Genomic DNA, 24175 nt, shown 5'->3' on the forward strand with positions numbered 1-24175 from the left:
TTGGCACAACCGGTGCCCGTCACCTTCGGCTTTATTACTGCGAAAGGCACTTGGAATATGGGGGGTAATAAATGTGGGGGGGAAATGGGTTGGGGGGTAATAAATAGGGGGTCCCAACCATCGCACACACATGCGGGGCCTGGCACAGCCCCTCAACACCCTGTTATGGCACCCGCAGGCTCTGGGTGTGGGGGGGACACACATTGAGGGGGAGGGGGTTTGTCCTTGACCCCCCCCCCGGCCCCCTCAAGCCTCCGGGGTCCCCTTCTTGATGCCGAAGAAGCCGGAGGAGCGGGAGGGGGGGGCCATGAGCATCAGCGCCTGGTTCTTGTGGGTGATCTTGATCTGCAAGACAAAGACTGGGGGGGTCCGGGGGGGGGCACCCCACAACCTCCCCATACACACACACACGGGGGGGGGCACCCCACAACCTCCCCATACACACACACACGGGGGGGGACCCCACAACCTCCCCATACACACACACACGGGGGGGGACCCCACAACCTCCCCATACACACACAACGGGGGGGGCACCCCACAACATCCCCATACACACACACCGGGGGGGGGGTCCACGTACAGTGCAGGGCGGCTGCATCCAGGGCTCTCCATCTATCTGCATGGGCAGCGCCTTCGATGTCCTATGGAGAGACCCCGACATCCATCACCCCCCCCCTTCCCTCGGAGGGCCCCATAGGACCCCCCCGGCCCCACTGACCTCAGGGTGAGCTCCGTGCACGTCGCCAGCCGCTTCCCAGCGCTCTTGAGCCCCGCATAGATCTGCCCCATATCCAGGACCCCGTCCAGCCCCACCACCTCCAGCCGCCGGTCACTCAGGTCTAATGGGGGGGACCCCACAAACAGAGCGAAATAGGCAGGGCCGGGGGGGTCCCAACGGTGCCGGGGGGGGCAGGAAGGGTAAAGGGGAACCCCCACGTACCCTGCACGCAGGTCTTGAGGGTCTCGGTGTCGGTGATGGCCGGGGGGGGTTCGGTGCCCGTCCCGGCCCCCCCCGCTCCCCGCTTGGTCTCGCCCCAGAGGTTGGAGCCCCCGTGGGTGCTGGGGATGTTGAGCACCGCCAGCCCCTCCAGCGCTGAGCTGAGCTCCAGGGGGGTCCCGCAGCACTGGGGGGGGCAGCAGAACCCCGAGGGAAGGGGGGGAAACACCCCAAAAACACTGCTAAAAACACCCGAAAAACAGCCCCAAAACAGCCCGAAAACCACCCCAAAACACACCCCAAACCCAACCCCAGAAACATCCCCAAACACCCAGAAACACCCTGAAACCAGCCCCAAAACCTCCCAAAACAGTCCGAAAACCACCCCAAAACACACCCCAAACCCAACCCTAGAAACATCCCCAAACACCCAAAAACACCCAGAAACACCCCTAAACCAGCCCCAAAACAGCCTGAAAACCACCCCAAACCCAACCCCAGAACCACCCCCAAGCACCCAAAACCACCCAAATCTACCCTCAAAACGCTCCAAAACCACCACCAAACCATTCCCCAAACACCCCAAAACAAGCCCTAAAACCACTCCAAACCACCCCAAAACGCTCCCCAAGCCCCCCCCTCACCTCCACGCTCACACACTCCTTGAGCCTCTTGCAGCTGGCAAAGATGGACTCAGAGGTGGCGAATTCCAGGTACCAGAGTTTGTTCTTCATCCTGGGGGGCAATGGGATGGGGGGGCAGGAATGGGATGGGGGGGGCAATAAATGGGGGAGCCCCACAGGATGGCCCCGTTCCCTGTACCTGCTGTTGAACTTCTCCGGGTGCTTCTCCCGCATGACATGGAAGCGATGGGCGATGGAGGCATCCTGGGGGGGGGGAATGTGGGGGTTTGGGCTTGGGGAGGGATGTTCTAGGGGTGGGTTTGGGGTGGGTGTTTTTGGTGGGTTTGGGGGCATTTTAGGGGTGTTTTGGGGTATTTTTTCATGTTTTAGGGGTGGTCAAGGAGTGATTTGGGGGTGATTTTAGGGGTGGTTTAGGGTGTCTTGAGGAGGGTTTTGGGGGTGATTTTATTGGTGGTTTAGGGTGTTCTGAGGAGGGTTTTGGGGGTGATTTTAGGGGTGGTTTAGGGTGTCTTGAGGAGGGTTTTGGGGTGTTTTTAGGGTGTTTTGGGGCTGTTCCCCCCGCCCCACGCACCACCCCGACAGAGAAGTAGTTGTTGATGATCTCGTAGGGCACTGGGTCCCCCTCAGCCGCCGCATCCTGGGGCAGGACCTGCACCCGCCACCGGTCCATGGGCACGGAGCTGCTGCCCTCCAGGTCCCGCAGGATCCGGCCCAGGTCCTCCCCCGAGTACCCTGCACATGGGGGGGGCACCGGGATGGATGGGGGGGTCCTTGAGCTGTTCCCCCCCCCTTACACCCCCTTTACCCCACTCACCCCCCCCCCCAGCGCAGGCATCGGGCCAGGTCGTTGCCGGTGCCCAGGGGCAGGACGGCCACCGGGGGGCGATGGGGCAGGTTGGCTTTGTCTGCAATAGAACGGGGGTCAATGGGGGTTTGAGGGGGGGGTTATGGGGGGGGCACACAGCACCCACCGATGGCATCCAGGACCCATCCCACGGTGCCGTCGCCTCCACACACCAGGATGCGGCAGTCGGGAACGTCCCGGAAGAAGGCGAGGCTGGGATGGGGAAAAGAGGGGTCGGGAATGGGGGGGGGGGGGGGGGGGGGGTCAGGGATGGATCTGGGGTTAAGGATGGGGGCTCAGGGCAGTGGGGGTGTCCGGATACTGTAGGGCTCACCCGGGGCCTGGCCCCCCCTGCAGCAGGTTATAAACCTGCCGGGGGTTGAGCAGATACTGGAGCTTGCGCAGGACCCTGGGGGCAGAATGGAGTTATTGGGGGGGGGGGGGGCAAGAGGTGCCCCATAACCCCCCCCCCAACCCACCCTCCCCAGACCCCCCCTTACCGTTCCCCCTGCTTCCCCCCACTCTTGGGGTTGACAAAGACGAGCAGCGGGTGGGTGCCGGGCACGGGGCTGACCTGCACGAGGGGGGGTTATGATGGAGGGGGGGTTATTGGGGGGGGATATGTGGGGACATGGGGGGTCCCCCCTCACCCGCAGCGGTTGCCCCTCGGCGGTGCTGAAGCCCTGCAGGGTCCCCTCGCCCTGGGTCGTGCTGTCCTGGCGCTCCTGGGGACACCCGTGTGATGGGGGGGGGCACTAGGACCCAACCTGCCCCCCCCCCCCCCCCGAGCCCCACTGACCAGCAGCACGGGGCAGATGGCGGCGGGGGGCAGGATGTGGTCCCGCAGGACCCCACAGTCACAGGTGGGGGGCACAAGGGGCTGGCATTCCTCATGGATCTGGGGGGCAGAGCGGGATGAGGTGGGGGGGACATGGGGGTGTCCCCCCCCCGGTGTCACCCACCTTGGTGTGGCACCACACACAGCGCAGCCCCGTCAGGCTCTGGAAGCTCTTGATCCTCTTCTGGCATTGGCTGCACTTGGAGGCATCGCAGCCGCCTGGTACCCAGACGTGGGCCTGGACCTGGGCATGGCCCCCCCCGTGTCACCCCCTGGTGCCCCCCAGCACCCATTGGCACCCTGCATCACCCCTATGATGGGGGGTTCAGGGGGCTTGGCCACTGCACTGCCTCTGGGGTGGGGTGTGTGGACAGACGGACAAAGGCACAGACAGACACACTGCTTGACATGGGAATGGATGGACAGATGGATGATGGACAGACGGATGATGGATGGATTGATGGATGGATGATGGATGGATGGGTGGATGATGATGATGGATGGATGGTTGGATGGATGGATGGTGAATGGATGATGGAAGGATGATGGATGGAAGGACAACAGCCACATGGACAGGCGGATGGGTGGACACACAGACAGACACTTGGACACATGGACGAGGCCCCGGACACTCACCCCGGCCTCCCTGCGGGACTTGGCGTAGGTGCTGATGCAGCTTTGGGGGGCATGGCGAGCACAGCGCTCGTGCACCGTGAACCGGCACACTGGGAATGGGGATTGGGGGGGATCAGCCCAGGAGCAGCCCCGCAACTGGAGCCTCCTGCAACAGCTGGAGCTGGAGCATCCCCCTGCCCTGCTCCCAACACTGCATCCCTGTCCCATCCCCACTTCATCCTCCCAACCCCTGTCTCCCTCCCACTGCCATCCCCATCCCACTTCTGTCCCCATCCCCACTGTATTGTCCTGATCCCTATCCCATCCCCATCCCTGTCCTTGTCTGACCACCATCCCAGTCCCCACCACATCCCCATCCCTGTCCAACCATCAGCTTGGTCCCCATCTCATTCCCATCTCCATCCCATTGCCACCATCCCTGTTCCATCCCCATCCCCAGGGCCCCATTCCCGGCTCACGGCAGCAGCGCAGCCCCTGCCCGCGCAGCCCCCGCAGCAGCCCCGCGCACACGTTGCAGTACTCGGGGCGAGTGAAGTGCTTCAGGCGCCACAAGTGCTGCCCCTCGTCCTTCAGGTGCTGGGGGGACACATGGGGGGCTTTGGGGGGGGCAGGCACCCCCAAACCCCCCCAAGCTCTCCCCACTCAGCCCTCCCCATTCCCCCCCATTCCCATCTCATTCCTCCTCCCCATTCCCCCCATCCCGCTCACCCTGTCCAGCCCCAGCAGCACCAGCAGTGGGATGTTGGTGACCCCCCCCCCGCAGCCACTCGCTCAGTGACACGGTCCCGCTGCCGTCGTAGTCGATCTCCCGCATCATCTCCTGCAGGATCTGAGTGGGGGGGGTGCACACAGAGGTTTTGGGGTGTCCACGAGGGGGGAACACCCCCCAACACCCCCATGTGTGTGTGATCCTCCCCCCGGCCCCACTCACCGGCTCCAGCTCCGTCACATCCCAGTCCAAGTACTGGGCCACCCGCATCATCTGTGTGATGATCCGCTCCACCTCCTGGGTACCAGCATCAGTGGGGGGGGTCCCAGCACCCCTACCCCCTTTAGCCCCCCCCCCCCCGCAGCACTCACCGAGCTGTCCAGGAGCCCATTCCCATCCTTGTCATAGAGCTTGAAGGTGACTGTGGGGGGACAACGAGGTGAGACCCCCCCCCTTAAGCCGGACATTGGGGACCCCCCCAGGCCCCCCCACTCACACTCCAGCTTGTCCTCAGGGCGGCCCCCCTCCAGCAGCGAGAAGTAACAGGAGACATCACTGATGGAGACCAGGCTGCTGCCTGCGGGGACCCCCCCCCCGGCCTGCGGGGACCCCCCCGGGCCCCCCCCGCTCTGGAAGGAGGCAAAGAGGCGCCTGCAGAGCGGCTCCGGAGGGTCCAGCTCCAGGTACGAGCGCAGGAAGAGCCGGAACCCGGCGAGATCCAGGCACTGGGGGGGGCAGAGGCAGGTTGGGGGGGTCCCGGGTGCAGCTCGGGCATAGGGACCCCCCCTCCGAGCCTCACCTCGCCCCCTTGGTGCTGCTCCAGGGCTCCGGTGCCATAGAACTGCTGCAGCACATCCTGCACCCTCCTGCTGCTGTCTGATGGGGGGACCATGTGCGTGCACACGCGTGTGGAGCCAGCCCAGCCCCCTCACACGCGTGTGCACCCGTGTCCATGGCCCCCCCATCACTCACAGTCCATGTACTTCTGGAGCTGGGCGAACTCCTGCGGGCTGAGGGTCGCCCATTCCCGTGTCTCCTCCATGCCTCACACGCGTGTTCCTGCGTGTTCTCCTGTGTCCTATGGCAAGAGGGAAAAAGGGGAGTGCTGGGGGCGTTCGCCCCTTTTCCACCCCTCCCAACCCCTTCCCCCCATCACGTCTCCATGCCACCGTCATGCAAACATGCCAACGACACACGTGAACTTCGAACCCCGAAGGGACGGGTGGCAGCACTTGAGGGGGGTCCCCAAACCCAATCCCCCCCTTCATCCCGGTGAACCCCCCTCATCCCGGTGCCCCCCCCCTCCGGCCCCACGCTCGGTCCGTACCAGCCGTTGGTTCCGGGACGTCCCCGTGAGTGACGTCACGGCCCGACGGGGCGGCACCGGGGCGGGCGGGGGAAGACGGAAACGGGGGTGCGGGGGGGAGGGATCCCCATTCTATCAACGGGGGGGGGGGTTCCCCGTGCACCCCCCCCTTCACACTCACCCCCCCTTTGCACACTCGCTCTTGCCCACGTGCCCCCCCCTTCCGTGTTCCCCCCCCCGGAAATCCCCGGGGCCGCCTCAGTTCATGACGTGTGGCCACATCCCATGGGGGGGGTTCCTTGTGGGGGGATCCCCATGACGTGTGTGTGTCCCCCTCCCGGCACCAGGTCTCTATCCTGGCTCCTGAGCCTGAGGAGCAGGGGCTGGATGCTCCCTATTAGAAGCTCTTGTGGCTCTGAAGGGCTCCGGGGAGACCTCGGAGCAGCTCCAGTGCCTGAAGGGGCTCCAGGAAACCTGGAGAGGAGCTTGAGACAAGGGATGGAGGAGCAGGACAAGGGGAATGGCTTGAACCTGCCCGAGGGGAGATGGAGTTGGAATATTGGGAAGCAGATCCCGCCCGGCCCAACCCATTCCGGGATCCCACGTCCTGCGGCCGGACTCTAGGACCCAGCGGCCAGAGCCCAACCGGAGAGCGGCGGACCTGATTGAAGCCTGCGGTGCCTCCCCAGGCTGGGCCGTGCAGGAGGGTCGGACCTGATTGAAGCCTGCGGTGCCTCCCCAGGCTGGGGCTTGAGGGAGGGTCGGACCTGATTGAAGCCTGCGGTGCCTGCCCAGGCTGGGCTGTGCAGGAGGGTCGGACCTGATTGAAGCCTGCGGTGTCTCCCCAGGCTGGGACGTGCAGGAGGGTCGGACCTGATTGAAGCCTGCGGTGCCTGCCCAGGCTGGGCCGTGCAGGAGGGTCGGACCTGATTGAAGCCTGCGGTGCCTCCCCAGGCTGGGCCGTGCGGAAGGGTCGGACCTGATTGAAGCCTGCGGTGCCTCCCCAGGCTGCTGCGTGCAGGAGGGTCGGACCTGATTGAAGCCTGCGGTGCCTCCCCAGGCTGGGCTGTGCAGGAGGGTCGGACCTGATTGAAGCCTGCGGTGCCTGCCCAGGCTGCTGCGTGCGGAGGGGTCGGACCTGATTGAAACCTGCGGTGCCTGCCCAGGCTGGGGCGTGCGGAAGGGTCGGACCTGATTGAAGCCTGCGGTGCCTCCCCAGGCTGGTGCGTGTGGAAGGGTCGGACCTGATTGAAGCCTGCGGTGCCTGCCCAGGCTGGTGCATGCAGGAGGGTCGGACCTGATTGAAACCCTCGCGTTGATTGGGCCGCTCCGGCCCCGGCCGGTATGAAGCGTTCCATAGAAACCCATCCCAAATGCCCCAAACGTGCTCCAATGACCCAAATCCAGCTCAAATTGCCCCAAAACCCACCTGAATGCTGCTCTCAGAACGCAACCGTCCTGCCCGTGCTCCCACAGCACAGCGAGCTCCGCAACGGTGCCAGCACCAGGGCAATCTGCCCTCTGTTTGCCACCTAAAAGCTCATCTTACTCCTGCTCTCCTGGTAAACGCTCTCTTGCTGTTCTTAGCTACCTTTCAGCCCTTTGATGGCAACCATAGAACAGAGATAAAACAATTCATTAACTCAGTTATTGCTCCATGCAAGATATGGCTTGGTTTTCCCAACTCCATGAGCTGTGCTAAATGCGTTCTGTGCAACTTGGGCAGCTTTGCTGTGTCACTCGTTGCAGTACAGCTTAACCACTAGCACTTAATTGCATTTAATAGCGTTTAATTGCTCTGCCCCAGGTGAGCCCTAACAGAGGGATGGGAGGGCTTAAGGTCCCTAGTAAAGGCTGTTCAGCTGCGATCACACCGGGGCGGTCTGGTGAGTGATGGGAGCTCTCCTGTCCCATGAGCTGCCTCCTCCCTCTAGTGGCAATAAACCGGATGCAACATCAGCATCCAGCGGCACTGTTTGACCGCTTCATTAACGAACCCCGCCGTGACGACACCTTCATACCTCCACCTTGTGGCATCTGGAGAAAGGGAACAGTGGGAATGGCTCTGGGTGAAGCAGTTGGATGTGTCTGGAGCACCCAATAGAGACGTTTCTAATGAAACTCCCGGCTTTTAAGGGACCTCTTTGAGATGTGATCTAGATTGGAGGGAGAGCAGAAAGTGCATAGGTAAAACAATGGGTTCTAAGGTCTGGTAACAGTGTTCTGCAGTGGAGATGGGATCTCTGCCATCTGATTTAACCACTTATCTCCGTGTCTCCTGTTTGGAAGCATTAGAGGTTGAACATCTTTCTCTTAGCCCCTTGGCTTGTTTGCATCTTCTGTTCCCTTTCTTCCCTCTGCCCCAAGGTCTGGCTCACAGACCTTTTGCCACGAGTAGGTCCAACTGGAATGATCTGCACCCACAAAGCTCCACCTTGGAGAACAGCTTCCCATTCCATTTTCATGGGCGATGATGGTTGTTACTGCATCACTGCACGTTCCCTGATGGGCACAGCTTCAGGCTGCACGAGAGGCAGGATGGGTGAGCTCTTATCCCCTCTTCCCTGGTCTGCCTTGGTACGAGTGTTATCACTACTCACCCTCTTGAACTGGCCTATTTATTCCTTTAAGCACCTTGCTTAAAGATACCTTATACAAACTGTACTAACACCCTCGGGGCCCAGGGTGTCCTTGAAGTATTTCTGGTGCCAAGGTGCCCCACGCTTCCCGGGGTGTCCTACTTGGAAGCTCCGGTGTGCTCCTGTGCTTCCAGTTTGGACCGGAAAGGACTCAGGATGCGGAGCTTCCTGCAGCAGTTTGCTGTTCGTGTTGGTGATGCCCATAAGTGATGGCCTGAGGTGTAACAACGGAGGCATAAACCCTGTGTATAAAGCAGGGGTGCTCAGTCACTGGGGGCTTTAACTGATGCCGACACTGGATGAAGGAGGGGTTGGCCCACACCACGTTTTCCTCTTGCCCTGTTGGTAGCTCCTGTCCTGGATCACGCTCTGTGGTTCGGTTACAGGACTCTGGTGCTTGGACCCTCCTCAGGCTGTGCCTAAGCCGAGCTCCAGAGGTCGGGAACGGCCGCTCCCGAGCTCCGGAACGAGGACCGGCTGCGATGTCCTATGGTTACCGGGATGCTGCTGCCGGGACCTGCGTCTGCGCCCCGCGGTACCGCGGATCGGATGGGGGTGGCGCTCCCCCTGGCGGCCGGCGGCGGCGCTGCGGGGGCCGGCCCCGCGCTGGAGGAAGGCGGAGGTGAGGCGGGGGGGGCAGCGGCGAGCACCGCACCAAGATGGCGACACCCGCAGTTCCTCCTGCAGCTCCCGCACCGCCGCAGACGCGTTAGAGCAGCGGCCGCGGTAAGTCCCGTGCTCCCCCCCCCCCGCAGCCCCTTTGCCCCCCGCATCCTTGGGATCCGCTTGGGTTTCATCCCGCAACGCACGCGCTGCCCCCCCCCCCCCCCCCCCCCCCCCCCCCGGGCGGGGGCTTTGCCGCAGAGCGCTCGGCTCGCACCGGGAGCGGTCCCCGGTGCAACCGGAACCGGCCAAGGGAGAGGGGAACCCCCCCCTCACCCAGCCCCGCTGTGCTCCGCTCCGGTGTCCCCGCATCCAGCATCGCGGCTCCGTGCGGCGCCCCGAGGGGGGGGGGAGGTCCCCACCCGTGCCCCGTTCGGAGGCCTGAGCCCCGGGGGGGGGGGGGGAGCTGCCTCCCAATGCGGCCTCCGCTCAGCACCCCTCGGCTTGCGGAGGACGCGGCCCCATCCCCGTGCCCGGCCTCGGAGCTGCGCTTGGACCGCCCCATCCATCCCCGCATCCCGGGGACCGGCGGGGCCCTTCTGCGGGCCCCAAACGGGGCTCTGCTCTTTGTCTGCATTGTGGGGAGGGCGAACCGGAGTTCTCTCTCTATCCCTGCCCCCCCCCGGCCCTAGCTGCAGCGCTGGTACAGCCCTCCGCCCCCCCCACCTCCTCAGCATCCCGCTGCGAGGGAGGGGGACAAGGTGGTGGTTTTGGGGTGCATGGGGCGGCTTTGAGGCTCCAGCCTGACCCCGATGTTGGCAGCTTGGTTCGTGCTCCCGCTTCCTTCCCCTGGGGGGGCTGAATTGAGGCTTTTCCCTGTCTGGGCACCGGGAATGGCTCATTCCGAAGCTTTTCCCGTTAAAATCTGGGTGTTTCATTCCCTCCCCCCCCTCCATCCATCCTGCCCAGCCAATGTGGGGGTGGGGAAGCTGGAATTCTGCTCCATGGCGGTGGCTGCGGATGATCCGGGATGGAGCCTCCAAGTGCGAGGGCTGAGGGGATGTGCGTGAGGGCAGCTCGGTCCTGGGAAGCCGCTGGCTTTCCATGTGCTGGGAATGGTCCTGTGCGGGGGTCGGTTGTGATGCTGCTGCTGTAGACGCGTATCCCGGGCCCTGGGACACTGCAGCATTCCACCCAGTGGGAACCCATGACCCGTATGTCCTCGTTTCACACCCGTGTTCCTGCAGCCCCCGTGGCCTTCAGAGGGGGCACGAAGCGTTGCGGCCGTGATTCCCTCCTGGCTTGGGAGGGAGGGGGCCTGGGAATGCTCTGCCGGAGATGTGCTGCTCCTCTGGCATTCCCGATGGATGCTGTCCTGGAGAGCGCTCATGGCAGAGTGAGGGGCAGCCTTGGGGTGGTGATGGCAGCCGTGGGAGCTCTGCCTGCAGCCCCGTCTGTCCCGCTGGGAATGTTGTGTGTGGTGGATGGGAAGCGCCCGGAGCAGGAACCGAGCGGGCACCATTCCGGATGCCATTTTCCATACTAGTTCCTTGTGAGGCCTCTGGGAATGTGGCTGTGGTCACCATCTGTGGTGTGTGTGTGGAGAGCTCCCATCCTTGGCTCCAGTGGGGTTTGCATACGACAGGCACCAAGGGGGCTCTGAAGGGGCTACTTGACCCCTTTTGATGTGTCCCATTGCTCCTATGGTGTCATTCATCCCATGTGGAAGAACCTGGACCTATTGCAAAGCATTTACCCGGTTATATAAGCTCCTATGGATGGCTTGGACCAGGATCCCGGTGTGGATGCTGCACAAGTACAATGATGTGGGTATTTTGCCATCAGAGGTGGGAATGTGGGTTTCTAATGACCAGGAGGGAGAGCGATCCTGTGTTGCCATGCAGTGAGCATGGATGGGGTTTCCTTTGCAGCTAAAGGAGGTGAAACAAGGCAGAAAGGAAAGGCAGTGAGGATGGGAGGGATGGGATCACCTCCTCCTGTTTGCTTCTTGCTGGCTCATGAAACCAGGCTCCCGTGTTAGCAATTGATGCTCCCTCTGGTTCAATGAGTGGGGAGCTGCTGGCCCCGGGCACATGATTCCCATTCACTATCGATCCAAGCCATTGACATCACCAGAGGCACCAGCATCAATCATCTACTGCTGTGCTCAAAGGTTTGGGTTCAAAGCAGGGGGAAGAGGATGCAGGCAAGCACAGGGAGGAGATGGCTTGTGCTGATGGGGGGGAGGTCATCGCTGGTCATCTGCATCCGGTGGGATTCAGAAGTGAATCAGTGCTTGGGACTCACCCCTTATGCCCTGTTATTGCGGTGCTGGGTAGCTGGGGGGTGAGCAGGGGTTTGGTGCTGAGGTGCATTAAAACCCCTCCTTGCCATCAGCTCCAAACTGGCTTTTAACATTCCTGCCTTAGGAAGCAGAGGAAATGGTGTGGTAAAGTTAGGGATACCTCATCCTTAGGCCGGTTGTGACCAACCTGAGTGATTTAATGTGGTTGAAGCCATGTGGTGTGAGATGGATTTCACCTGCATGGGAGAGTACCCTGGGAACATGTGGTGGACATCAAATGCTGCTGTTCCAATGGTGTTTCCAGCAGGAGATGAACCCATCCGGTGCAATCAGGAGCAGGATGGTAACACTTGGACCACGAGGGGGGATTTCTTCACCTCCCCTTCATGTTTATCCCATTTGTGGCCCTCCCATTTGGCTGCTCCACAGGGATCACCTGGAATAAGTTACCTTGCCCGTGTCCTGTGGGTCTGAATGGATGGAGCAAGGAATAACGTGACCCCAGGGCTTTCCTCAGGGAAAGGCTCCCTTTCCATTGCTCACACTGGCCTCTTGCAGCCACACAGGAGGAGATGGCCGAGTTCTCCTGAAGGGCTCCTTTGCTTTGGGTTGAAGGCAGGAGGATTCCAAAGGGCTGCTCCTTGGTGCTGTGATTCCCTTCCTGCCCCAGCCCTGCATGTTCCAATCAGGGCCATGTGTGTCTGGGTGGGTTATATAAAGCTGCATCCAGAAGGGTTCTCTCTCAAAGATGTGCTGAGAGGGACTGGATCTTGCAAGTGAATGAAAGGGGAAATGACTTAAAGCAGAGACATTGCCTCAAAAACGTGGGTTTAATTTATTGTCACAATCAGCTTGAATAATTGATCAGAATATTTCAGAATGTACTAAATGGGCTGCTGGGAACTGTTAGGAAGTGCAATTAAGTCTTAGCAATTGGGCACCTCAATGCAGCATCCTCTTTCCTGGTGTAAAATCAGTGGGAAACGTCAGTGTCGATGTGCAGTCATGCAGTTCTCCATCTGAATGGATGGAGGTGCAGCTGGAGATGTGGGATGCAGTTATCCATCACTCCAGCACAAAACCTTTACCTGATGGTGAGTCTTTGTCTCAGTTTTCCAACCCTTTCTCTCCTTGGAGGTTGAAGATTCCTGCTGGGAAAGTGCCAGAGTAAATCCCAGCCTTTATTCTTCCCAAGTCCTGTGTATCCCATCCTCAGCCATAGAATAAAACTGGCTTTCTCCTTTAAAGCAGCTTGCCAGGAACCCCTGGGCTTCCATAGGCCACGTGTGCCATGTGGAAGTGTCTATTGATGAAGATGAGGATGAGCCACAGCCCTTCTAGAGCCTGAGATCTGCAGACGAAGGTCGTTCAATACGTGTTCATTCAGTCAGCGTATGGATAAGGACTCGTTCTTTCACGTGGCCTGGTTTGGGTTGGAAAGGACCCTAAGGCTCATCCAGGTCCATGGGCAGGGACCCCTTCCACTGGAGCAGGTGCTCCCACCTGGCCTTGAGCCCTGCCAGGGATGGGGCAGCTTCACTCAACCCAGTCCATGTCCCACCACCCTCACCGGGAAGAGCTTCCTCCTAAGATCCCATCTCCCCTGTGTCAGGTTAAACCCATTGCCCCTTGTCCTGTCCCTCCAGCCCTTGTCCAAAGCCCCTCTCCAGCTTTCCTGGAGGCCTCTTTATGGTATTGAATTCATTATTTCATTCCCATCTTTTAGTTTGCATCCTGATGTTGTCCATTCTCTTAAAGTGGGATAACTGACAAGGAAGTGAGGACAGGCAAGACCCGAAAGCCCCAGGTCACTGTTACCTATCGCTGTTAAACAGCCCTACGAGCAGACACCAGAGCAGTTGCTGGTTGTCTGCACCAGATGTGAACAGGATGAGGAGCGTGAGGCAGCCCTGGTCCATCAGGATAAATCACAGCATCTCTTGCTGGATGGATGCACAGGGTCTGGTACAAACCTGCCCTGCTCTGCAGCTGGGTACCAGGGGATGCTTGTTGGCTTTGGTTTGCTTCTTGAAATGGCCACGTAGTGCATTAGGTGCTTGCTTCCCATTGTGTAATTGGACACAGAGCCCAGGCCCATCATTTCTGCCTTCATTTCCCCCCTTTTCTTGATGCTGTGTCCCTGAGCTACTTTGGTTTCTAAATTCAGGCCTTACATATTTATCTGTGCCATTCAATTAGACCACATCCCCAACGCTGCTCTGGAGCTTCACAGGATGTGGGAAATTTGGTAATTAAATGCATGCAAATGCTGCAAGAATAGAAGAAATTAATTTTCCTTAATATCAGCTGGTTATTCCGTGATGATTCCAGAGATAACGTGACCAAGGGACTGGCTTTTCCCTCCCCTTCTGCCCATCCTTTCTGAGCCTTTCTTGTTACTACTCCAGAAGTACCTGGCTGAGTTCTAGCAATAGGTTCCAAGCTGTGTACTTACATAGGAGCTACCCTTAAGGATTTTGTGGTTGGAGTTCCACGTGTGTTGGGATGCTTGAGGGTGAAGCAGAGCCCTCCCAGTGTGCAGGTGGCAATGTCCGAGCTGGAATGAAGGAGGCGCAGATGGAGGATGCTTTGCACTAGATGTGGCTTTGGGAGTACCCCAGATCCCATGGTGAAGGCAGGGATCTCCAAGTATCCCATTATAAACTGAGCTTATTCCCTGCAGCCCATGGAAGCTGGGACTTTGGGTTTCAGAGGCTGGATAAAGCCTGTCCCAGCTCCGACTCCTGGAGCGTGCCTCCCTTCCCGTGGTGTCTGTGCCTTGCGTGAGCTCTTCCCACATGGACACAGAGTGCTCCTCGATGCTGAAATGGGGGATTTTAACCTCTTGGTCCCCTGGTGCCATTACTGAGGACTTTGGAAGTCTCTTCCAGAGACTGCAAACCTTCAGTGCCTGTTTTGATGCTCTCTGTGTGTTACCTTGGGAGATCTGTCTGTATCCCTTGCTTCAGGGACCTTGTCCCATGCTGGACCCTTCCCACCCCATCCACTCACCCCTGCCTTGCCTTCCCTCTTGAATCCGTTGCCACTTTGGTGCTGGAGTTCCTCCCTGGAGTGCCAAAGCCGTGTCAGGGCTGGGTTGTATTCCAGCCTGCAGCACTGCAGTGCTGTTGCATCAGTGCAGGGCTCCTGTCATTCCTCTCTTGGCCTGCTCCTGGAGTGGGAAGAGAGGTCCCCATGGCTCAGGAATTCGATGCTTGCTGAAGGGAGCAGAGTGGTGCCAAAGCCTGTGCAGGATGGGAGCTCTTCCGTGTCATCCTGAAGTGCTCCAGCACATTGCATCTGATGCAGAGACCCTGGCTCCAGCCTGTGCATTGGAGAAATGTGGCTGTCAGCAATGGGGGTCTTGTCAAATGATTTCATGCTTAGGGCTTGAGATGAAGAGAAACCCTCATTGTTTATGTGTATATATACATGTGTGTGTGTGTATGAGTGAAAGGTGGGATTTGGCTTCCATAGGAGAGATGTGGTGCACTCAGAGGAGGAAGAGGTGAACCCACTGAGGTCTTGAACCTAAGGAAGTGTGCAGAGTGCTCCCCACCACTCTCCTAGAGCCATGGGATGGGTTGGGATGAAGGGACCTGAAAGCTCATCCGGTTCCATGGACAGGGCCACCTTCCACTAGAGCAGGTGGCTCCAGGCTCCATCCAGGCTCCTTCCCATTGCAAGGCTGAGGTCATGAAGGCAACTTCTCAACTGCAATAATATCTGATGGGACACGAGGGAGCTCAGTGTGTTCCGTGCCTGTTGGCTGCAGAGCAGTGGCTTTGATACGGTTGCTTTGCAGAATAGTTCCACAGACTGGTTTGGGTTGGGAAGGACCTTAAGCTCATCCAGTTCCAACCCATTCCACAGGCAGGGAAGAATGGGACATATCCCCCTCTGTCAGAAGCGGGAGAGAGAACAGGACAGACTTTGTGGTCAGGAGGTGCCCATAGTGGGGTGGGGATCGGGGCTGTACGAGCAGGGGCAGGGATGGGTAAGGATGGGGAGGGACGGGCGGGTTCTCCCTGTGCCCATCCCCTGGTCCATGGGGCTGCTCCATGTCCTTGCCTACCTGACCTCGCTGTGCCATTGCTCTTTGCTCCCCTGCAGAGCTGACCTGTCCGGGGGCCCCAGAGCAAAAAGAAGCTGCTGCAGGATGAAAAGATGGCAGCGAAGCTGCTCGCACCACCAGGCCCCGAGAGCTTCAAACCCTTCACGCCGGAGTCCCTGGCCAACATCGAGAAGCACATCGCTGAGATGAAGAAGAAGCAGCGCTCCAAGCAGGACAGCAGCCACCGGGATGACGACGAGGACAGCAAACCCAAGCCCAACAGTGACCTCGAGGCGGGGAAGAACTTGCCTTTCATCTACGGGGACATCCCCAAGGGCCTGGTTGCTGTTCCCCTGGAGGACTTTGACCCTTATTATATGACCCAGAAAGTGAGTCGGAGGAAGGAAGGCTCTAAACTGCCTTTGGCTTTAGGGAATGGCAGGTTTGGGTATGGCGTGAGGAGAAGACAAAGTGGAGTCTGTGGATGGGGCTGGTCGCGTTCCGTGTTTGTCTTTGGGGTTTAATGGGGATGCTATGGTCCTGCTTGGATGGAGTTGGGAGAACGAGGGCTGGCAACTGAATATAGCTAAGGTTGTGCTGAGGTGCCAGTGTTAACCACAAGGGCTGGGAGGAGGGGTGATGGTTTTAAGTGTGCATTCGGTTTACTTGTGTGGGATTTGCTGGGTATGAAGCGCTGAGGACTGAAACCCCAATGGGATTATAACTGCCTTTCCTTGCCATCAGTTTGATTTCAAGCATGTCATGTCTGTGGCACTCAGCAGGGGGCATTTAGGGGTGCCAAGATGCAGTAAGGAATGGAGTGATGGTGTGAGGAAAGGGGTGAGTAAGCAAACACTGTGCTGGAAATGGAGGGCAGGGACCTTCTATGGGGAAGGATGGAAGAGGACAGACACTGATTTTCATAGAAGGCCAAAGGGCTTAAAGCTGGGGCTCTCTTTTGCTGCTTTGTGCCTTGTTTCTTTGCTAGAGGTTGAGTTTGAGTGAGCAGAGATGGTTACCACCTACAGCTCAGGCTTAGCAGTGCCAATGGAGAGCCTGGATGTGACCCTTGTTGTGATGGGACCACTCCAAACTGGAGTTGTCCTGGACAGCAAGGTTTTGTGTTGGCCTTGTGGCACCCACCCAAAGCCATTGGGTGGTGGAGGATGCTGCTGCAGATCCAAGCGGAGTGGTTGGTACCCAAGCACCTGCATGGACACATCTGTGGGAGCCTTGAGCTGCTTCAGGCTATAGCAGGGGAGTGCTGAAGGGCTATGGGCACTCTTGGCTGCCCTGGGGTTCACCACAAGCAGGAGCCCAGGGGCCCCAGGCAGCTCCCAGCTTCCCCAGCACAACAATGGGGAGAAATCCTTGGTTTTTAGGGAAAACCGAGCTCCGTTGCCAATCCCTGAGCCTCTGGTTGCTCCATGGTCCCTGTGTGTGGAGCTGGAGCTGCTGCAGGTGGAGGGGAACGTTCGGAGATGGGGGTTGGAGCTCAAAGGACTTTGCTCTTCCCATGAACACCAGAACTGGCTCAGTTCCTTTCGCATCCACTCGAGTGCAGGGAGAGCTTCAGGCTGCGCTGCTGCTTTGCTGCTCCAAGCAGTGACTTCCCACCAGGCCTTTGCTTTTGAAGGCTGTTGGGAAAGGCCCTTTGGAATGATTGGGAATCACAGGGAGTTTCCCAGGAGTTGTGGTTTTCCTCTCCGGGTCTTGTCCTCTCCAGCAGCAGCTCACAGGGATCAGCTGCTGGCTTTGCCTTGCGGGAGGACGCAGTGATCTTGGCTTTGCCATGGGAGCTGAAACTGCATCCTCATGGAGAAGCCCAGAATTCCAGTGGCCTCTTAACTGATATTGAAAGGAGAAACAGCGCGACCTAGAAACACATCCGTGATGCAGGGACTCAGAATTCCCAGCCCTGTGAGGCTTTTGTCCGAGCTGCTTCCCTTTTCCCTGCTGTTTCATGTAGCAAATGGGGGTAATGCCTCATAGGAGCATCAGGAGAGGCCCTTCGCTCACAGGGAGCAGGTTTTGGGGGTAATTCAGCTCTTTTTTGTCCTTGTAAGAGAACATTCTTTGGTTTGCAAATAGGAAATCCAGTTCCTGTGGAAACCAACCCGTGAACTTCCCTGTTCTTGTGCAAGCAAAGCTCAGGCTGCCTCGGATGTGGGAGCATCCCTAGCAGTGAAGGCAAAGCAGATGCTTGCCTCAGTCTGCAGTGGTTGCTTAGGCAAGAGATAGGATCTGCTCCATGCTGGACCATTATTAGTGTTTCTATTTCCTGATGTTTTCCCATCTTTTAGGCCTCTTTTCTCTTCCATTTATGGCCTTGGTTATCACTCCCACTAAACACCCTCTTCTTTCCCACTGGATGTGACCTCTGCCGCATTGTGGTCCTTAAGTAACTTCCATTTCACTCAGCAGGAACCTCATCGAGAAGAGGGGAAGGGGCTCAGTGCTCCTGCAATGGCTCTGTTTAGGTGGTCCCTGAGTTTTGTGGGAGCTGGGATCAGATGGAAGCCCATTGAGTTCAATGGGGAAACCAACCCTGCAGCCGGCACCTCCGTGAGCATCCCAGGTCACCTAGAGCTTGCCGATGAGCACCTGAGGATCCTTCTAGAGCCTGTGTGCCAATGGAGTGACTTGCAACTTCCTCAAGTCACGTGCAGGGATTGGAAATGGGCCCTCGGGTCTGGAATGTCACCTTGGCTCCATGGCCATGGGAACATCCCAGGGATGCGAGACACAGCCTGGGAGAGGCAGGGCTGGCTCTGACATGGGCTTCTGCAGGGCAAGGTAATGGCTCTGCAAGGTCATGGGCTTGGCAGAGCAGGGAAGTCATTGAAACAGAGGGAAGATTTGGGACCATGTCAAAACTGAGCCTTTTATTCTTATTTCCAGAAGCTTTTCCCAGGTTTTCCATGTTTAGCAGCGTTTTTCCTTCCGCTCCATCCCTCCAGCAGGCTTCAAAGGAGCAGGAAAAGCAAACGTGCCCTTCCTAGGGAAAGAGAGGAGTGCTCAATCCCTGCCAGGCATCTCCAGCCCTTTCCGGGTGTCAGATGTGTCCTGGAGGCAGGAGGGAGGGTTCTGCCTGCATCCAGCCCCAGGTGCTGCCGTAGCACATCCTGCTGGGATCGGGATACACGCGTGTGGCACAGAGCAGGAGGCAGAGAGGCTCTGCTGCAGTCACCTAAATAGCTGCAGCCCACTGGTGCTGAGTGGAAGGGAGAATCATTTCCGCCTGGAGGCAGCATGAGTCCCCTTCCAGAGGCAGATTGCGCTGTCGTTGGCGCTGACACCCGGCTCCGTGTTCCACATGGAGCCATGGCTATTTTTACAGATCCATCTTTCAGGAATGCTTTGGTCGATGCCTTTCAATAAATGTTAAGGTCTTTTTGTTTCCTGTGTTGAAAGGAGGTTAAAACAAGAGCAGAGGGTGGTGGATTCTTCCCTTCCTAGCGGCTGGAGGTGAGGAATCGTCAGTTCCTTTGGAGGGATGGGATGATGAATATCGAGTGCTGTGGTTTCTCTATTAGGCATTACACCTCGGTGATTTGGGAGCTGCTTTTGCTCCATTCCCTCCCCCTGCAGCCTCCAGGGTGGCAGAATTCCCTGCAAGAGGAATGTTGAAAATAGCTCTCTTCAAGTGACTTGCTCAGGGTGTCATCGGCAAAGCATCTCCCTGCTGAAGGCTGGGGCTGAGGCAGCCGCGTTCCCACTGGAGGAATGTGCTTCCATATGTTCTCAGGCTGCTCCGAGAGCTGGTTTCTCCTGCAGGCTGCTGCCCACTCCTCACTTCCCAGCCCTTGCAGGAAGGCTCCGTGCAGAACCTGCAGGCAGGGCTGTTTTAAACCTCCCCATGCTCGGGATGCTCTTTGCCATCCCTTGGCTCCTGCTGCCTGGCACAGCCTCGGTGCTGTTTGAGAGGGCTTCTCTTGGGTGATCTTCCTGTAGGGTTCCAAGCTTCCTGGGAAGCCAACTTGAACCTGAGGTGGACAAGGAGCCTTCAATGAGCAATGGAGGCTTTGGGAAGTTCAGGCTTCCCCCCCTTTCTCCGTGTCTCCCCTTCGAGCTTTGCCTCAGTGGATCTTCAAAGGGATGAAGGATGTTCCTGGCCCTGGACCAGCAAACATCTTAAGAGCACGCAGCCATTTTGCAAGGGAGCTTTAATGTCAGCAGCAGAGACAAAGCGAAGGGAAGGGGTTCAGGTGCCAAAAGCTCCTTGGCTTTTGTGCTTTCCTTTCTCTTGATGAGGCCAAGCAGAGATTTACCCAGAGGATGCAGAGGAACTGGAGTGGGATCGATCAGAGCCCTGGGATGGGCAGCACCTCCTTTGTGCTGAGGTTGTAGGAGAGGCCCCGTTGTGACAGGCTTTAGAGGCAGGAATCATCCCAACAAGCATCATGGGCTAAAAAGGGGAAGATGGGAAGAACAGGGAAGAGGAAACAAGGAGCTGCCTTATGGTCGTGTAATAGGGGAAGGACTAAGCAGGTCGTTCATGCAGTTACATGATGAAGCAGCTTATATTACACCAGGGAATGCCAGATGTGTGAAAGAGCCATTGAAAACGTGTGTTCCCATGTAATCCCGCCAGCATCCCAAGGCAAACAGGCTCTGCCCTTCCATGTAGAGCAGTTCACATCCATCCTCCCACTTGAGCATCGCTCCTGTTGTGCAGCTCGAAAGGCTTTGGGTGGGTTTCCATGTGAAGCATGTACCTGGTCTCCATGTGAAGGCTTTCAGTGCACGCGAGCTGCCTTTGCTCCTTGCGGGTGAGTGGAAGGTGCCTTGGGAATGCTGGTATTAAGCAGCCCCAGTTCTTATTCTGCCTCTCCCCATGGCTGCTTTGGGTGTCTCCAGACTCATGTTGCTGGGGGGAGATGGAGCAGCAGGTCTGGATTTGAAGGCTGGAGATGGGGTCGGTTCTGCCTCGCGTTTACATCACTCTTTTCTCTGTAAAGTAATATATCTTTATGTAATATAAGTAAGGATGAGGTAGTGAACCTTAACATCTCACTCATTAAAGGCAGGCAGAGCACATGATTATGACTGGGGTTGATGCACCAGCATGGAACATGTTCGTATCCCCAGTGATGGGTGTCTGGTGATGGGGACGTGTTCTCATTGCTTACCTGCTTCCTTGCTGTCCTGTTTGGTGCTTGGGAAGGAGAACTGAGCTGCACGACCCCTGTGCCATAGAGGTGGTTTTGTGCCCTGGGCAGTGGCATAAAGCTGGGGTTCAGTTCTCCTGAATCTGTGGCCCTGTTGCTTTGGGAGACAGGGATAACGGTGCCTTTGGAAATGGGTGTTCTTGGATGGGAGGTTTGGCTCCTGCTCCCGGGCTCTGGAGACGGATGGGTTGGAGGAGAGGCACTTGGGATGCGCTGGTAGGGATGTTTTACCCTAATGGGAACTCCATAAAGGAGATGGTGCTTTAAGAAAGGCAGCAAATGCTATTTTTATAGCGGGGGATAATGAACGCTTTGATTTCCCTGCATTAACTCTCTCTTTCTCTCTTTGTTTCTCTGCAGACCTTTGTAGTACTAAACAGAGGGAAAACACTCTTCCGATTTAGTGCCACACCTGCCTTGTACATTTTAAGTCCTTTTAATCTGTTTAGAAGAATAGCTATTAAAATTTTGATACATTCATATCCTTTTTGATTGCTGTTTGTGCCTTGCTGCAGGCACAGAACCAGCCTCTTGCTGCTCGTCCCGCTGGGGATGGGTTCATGTTGTGCGTGTGGCCTCGGAGCATTGACAAGCATGGTCCTTTAGGCACATCCCAGCAAGTCAGTTCCTTCATTTCCCCTGCTCTTTGCACCTAGCTGTGTCCATGCGTTGTGCACAGGCGTCCGTCAGCATTGGAGCAACTGTGATTTATGCTTTACATGAGGAGGAGTTGAGGTTTAGCTCCTGAGATGCTGCAAGAGCCAAAGGTTCCTTGCATGGAACGGGATGCTGAGTAATTCCTTGCTCTTCCGGCGTCTCAAATATCCCTCTAATGGCGAGGCTATTCCAAAACGCTCCCCTGCAAGGCTTCAGACAGCTTGGGAGTAGATAGGGAAGAGATGGGAAACATCATCTGCATGTGTTAGTAGGAAAGGGGGGAGGAAAAAGGTGGGATATTGAAGGAGCTGCTTCCCTGCTTAGTTATTTATTCATAGAAAGTGGCTCCGAAATGGAATTCATGTGTTGGGTTAGAGGCTTCTCTGTACTCTCTTCCTGCATCTCATACAAAGAGAAAGCTTTTCCATCTTCCCAAAGTCCATCTGGGATCTGAGGCTGGGAACGTTTTCTTTGGCCTCTGTGTTACTTCCCCTCTGGATGTTCTGGGATGCAGGTGGGAGATGCAGCTCTGCCAGGTTGATGCTGGCAAGTGGGTCTTGAGGCTGGAGTTGAGATCCATTGAGTCGGCTTCCACAGACTGGGAAGTCCAGCAGCTTGGATCTGACCCATTCCACTGATAATTCCATAGTTAATGTGCACTCAGGCTCCTAATGCTGAGGTTGAGCTGTGCTTGCAGTGCTCCTCACCAGATCCTGAGCAGACACGGGGGCAGAGATGCTTGGAAGGATCCCTAAGATCTCCTCCAAGCTAACTCATGGGTGTCCATGGATTTCAATGCTGCTTTCCAGTTGGATATATTACTGATGTTCCTGCATAGAGGGAATTATCTGGGGAGACATTGCCATTTAGGCATGCGATTTGGGAATTGCTGAGACATGCCAGAGAACAGGAAATGAATTGAATGGTGACATGAAAACACTCTGTATGTGTAGGCACCCCCATCTTCTGTCCCATGAGCATCTTTGTAGTCCCCCTCGACTGGGGACGGTTGAGTTTCATTGCAGTAAGTGATGCTCAGGGAGCCCTAAGCTGATGCAAAGAGCCACGCTGGTGTCCCGTTGGTCCTTGACTTTGCTCTACAGTATTTAGCATGATCATTATGTGCACTATTTTGACCAACTGTGTATTCATGACTTTTAGTAACCCACCCGAATGGTCGAAGAATGTGGAGTAAGTAAAAGCTTCTTCTATTCTAGTAACAAACCCGCTCCTCCCATCCACCCATCCCCTTTTCCACCTGCTTTGCTTAGACCCCGATGGTTGGAGCTCCTCTTTGGTCCCCACTGATGTGACATTTCCACCCCTTCCTCCTGCAGGTACACGTTCACTGGCATTTATACGTTTGAATCCCTTGTGAAGATCATTGCGCGAGGGTTCTGTATAGACGGCTTCACCTTCCTGCGGGATCCATGGAACTGGCTGGATTTCAGTGTCATCATGATGGCGTAAGTTGTGTGTTCAGCTTTCTCCAGCTATCTGTGCCATGGGAGAGGGGATGGGGGGGGGGAACTTGAGTGCATCCCCAAAGGTTCACTCTGTCAGGAGGAAAGGTTTGCCTGGTGTGGAGGCACAGCCTAAACCTCAGCTCCAGAGTCAGGGATGCTGCAAAGTGCGTGTTGGAACCTGCCTTGAGGAAGCAAAGGCTTTAGGATAGCTCCTGGCATTTAGGGTGCTCCTGTGCCCCAGTGGCAGCTTGTCCTGTTCAGCAGAGGACTCGGAGCCGAGCATCCCATCTCCATCTCCTTCCCCCCTTTGGCCTTGTGTGGTCAAAGGTCCCAGGCTGTGATTTAAGGTTGAGTAATTATTAACCCCTTTCCAATGAGCTGGAAAAGGAGACGCTTTCTTTTCCATCCTCATTCTCTTCTCTTGTGCCAGCTCAGCTTACATTGATTATGGGGATCATGGGGCTGGCTGGGAGCTGCACCAGGAGATGCTCCCTAGAGTTTCCCTGCATTGATGGTTGCTTTGGCTCAGTAGGAAAACCCTGTGGATGGCCCTGGTGGTCCGAGGCACTCATTGAAGAGAATGTTACCTCCCCTTTCAGAGCTGTTAGTGGGATATCACATGTGTGCATGTTCGGGCTCCCATAGGCAGCAGCAGGAAAGCTCAGGAGCCTTTACTCATAGAAAATACCTTTTTGGGGCTGTATTCTGCCCCCAGAGCTGTTGAGTTCTCAGAGTTTCTGCTCTGTTCTCAATGCCTTTTAGTTTGTAATGAAACCCCATGCGACGAGTTGCTCATTGTGCACAAAAGGCACATAACCGGTGGCTCCCTGAGCCTTTGGTTTCCCTTGGAAGAGGTGGGCATCTCCTGTGATCGTGTGGGGGAAGCTGCCAGTGCCTCTGCATTGGGGATTGCCTTTGTTTCTCTCGAGGTGAACAAGGAGCAGCTTTAAATGCATTGGTCTTAAACATGAAAGCTCCCACTGATCTGATTCCGTAACCGCCTCATTGCCATTACTGCCAATAGGCTTCAAATCCAATCTCTTTCTGTGTCAAGGGCTGGAACAAGCTTATGTGTTACTTAAATCCCACCAAAGGGGGTCTGAGTTCTATGAAGCACCCGGAGGAGCTCAAATATGGGGCATTCCTTTGCCTTTTCCTACCCTGTTTCTCCCCAGACAGCAGGGAGGGAATGGTCTGTTCTGAGTTAGCAAATTCAACCCTGTTACCGTTGCACAAAGCATCTTATCCTCTGTGCACCTCGGGTTTATCCCTCTGTGAAGGGGGATGAGCCTCCTGTGCCTCACACGCAGGTAGTGAAGCATTCAGGGTGAGGCTGAAGGATGCTCCTCCAAGCGACAGGCAC

At 57.1% G+C, this 24175-nt stretch overlaps 2 protein-coding genes across 2 annotated transcripts in view; one reads left to right on the forward strand and one right to left on the reverse strand.

The window, feature by feature from the left end:
- Positions 1-13: 13 nt before the first annotated feature.
- DGKA (diacylglycerol kinase alpha) lies at positions 14-6675 on the reverse strand. The gene is given in 24 exon segments (XM_034071432.1): positions 14-345; positions 584-644; positions 722-842; positions 944-1127; positions 1585-1675; positions 1763-1827; positions 2156-2318; positions 2402-2489; positions 2556-2641; positions 2763-2837; positions 2929-3002; positions 3079-3153; positions 3228-3326; positions 3391-3510; positions 3903-3991; positions 4361-4478; positions 4611-4658; positions 4660-4731; positions 4834-4908; positions 4983-5032; positions 5108-5336; positions 5411-5487; positions 5584-5689; positions 6579-6675. Coding segments are annotated over 23 exon segments (2229 nt in total). The 5' UTR covers positions 5654-5689; positions 6579-6675; the 3' UTR covers positions 14-246.
- Positions 6676-9224: 2549 nt separating this feature from the next.
- SCN8A (sodium voltage-gated channel alpha subunit 8) overlaps positions 9225-24175 on the forward strand; it is a 41255-nt gene continuing 26304 nt past the window's right edge. The window contains exons 1-5 of the mRNA XM_034071592.1: positions 9225-9282; positions 15578-15907; positions 21050-21168; positions 22448-22537; positions 22684-22812. Of these exons, the coding sequence (XP_033927483.1) occupies positions 15632-15907; positions 21050-21168; positions 22448-22537; positions 22684-22812 (614 nt within the window). The 5' untranslated portion in view covers positions 9225-9282; positions 15578-15631. The remainder of the gene's footprint in view (positions 9283-15577; positions 15908-21049; positions 21169-22447; positions 22538-22683; positions 22813-24175) is intronic.

Source organism: Melopsittacus undulatus, chromosome 21 (genome assembly GCF_012275295.1).
Source record: "Melopsittacus undulatus isolate bMelUnd1 chromosome 21, bMelUnd1.mat.Z, whole genome shotgun sequence".
In the NCBI taxonomy this organism is placed as follows: Eukaryota; Metazoa; Chordata; class Aves; order Psittaciformes; family Psittaculidae; genus Melopsittacus; species Melopsittacus undulatus.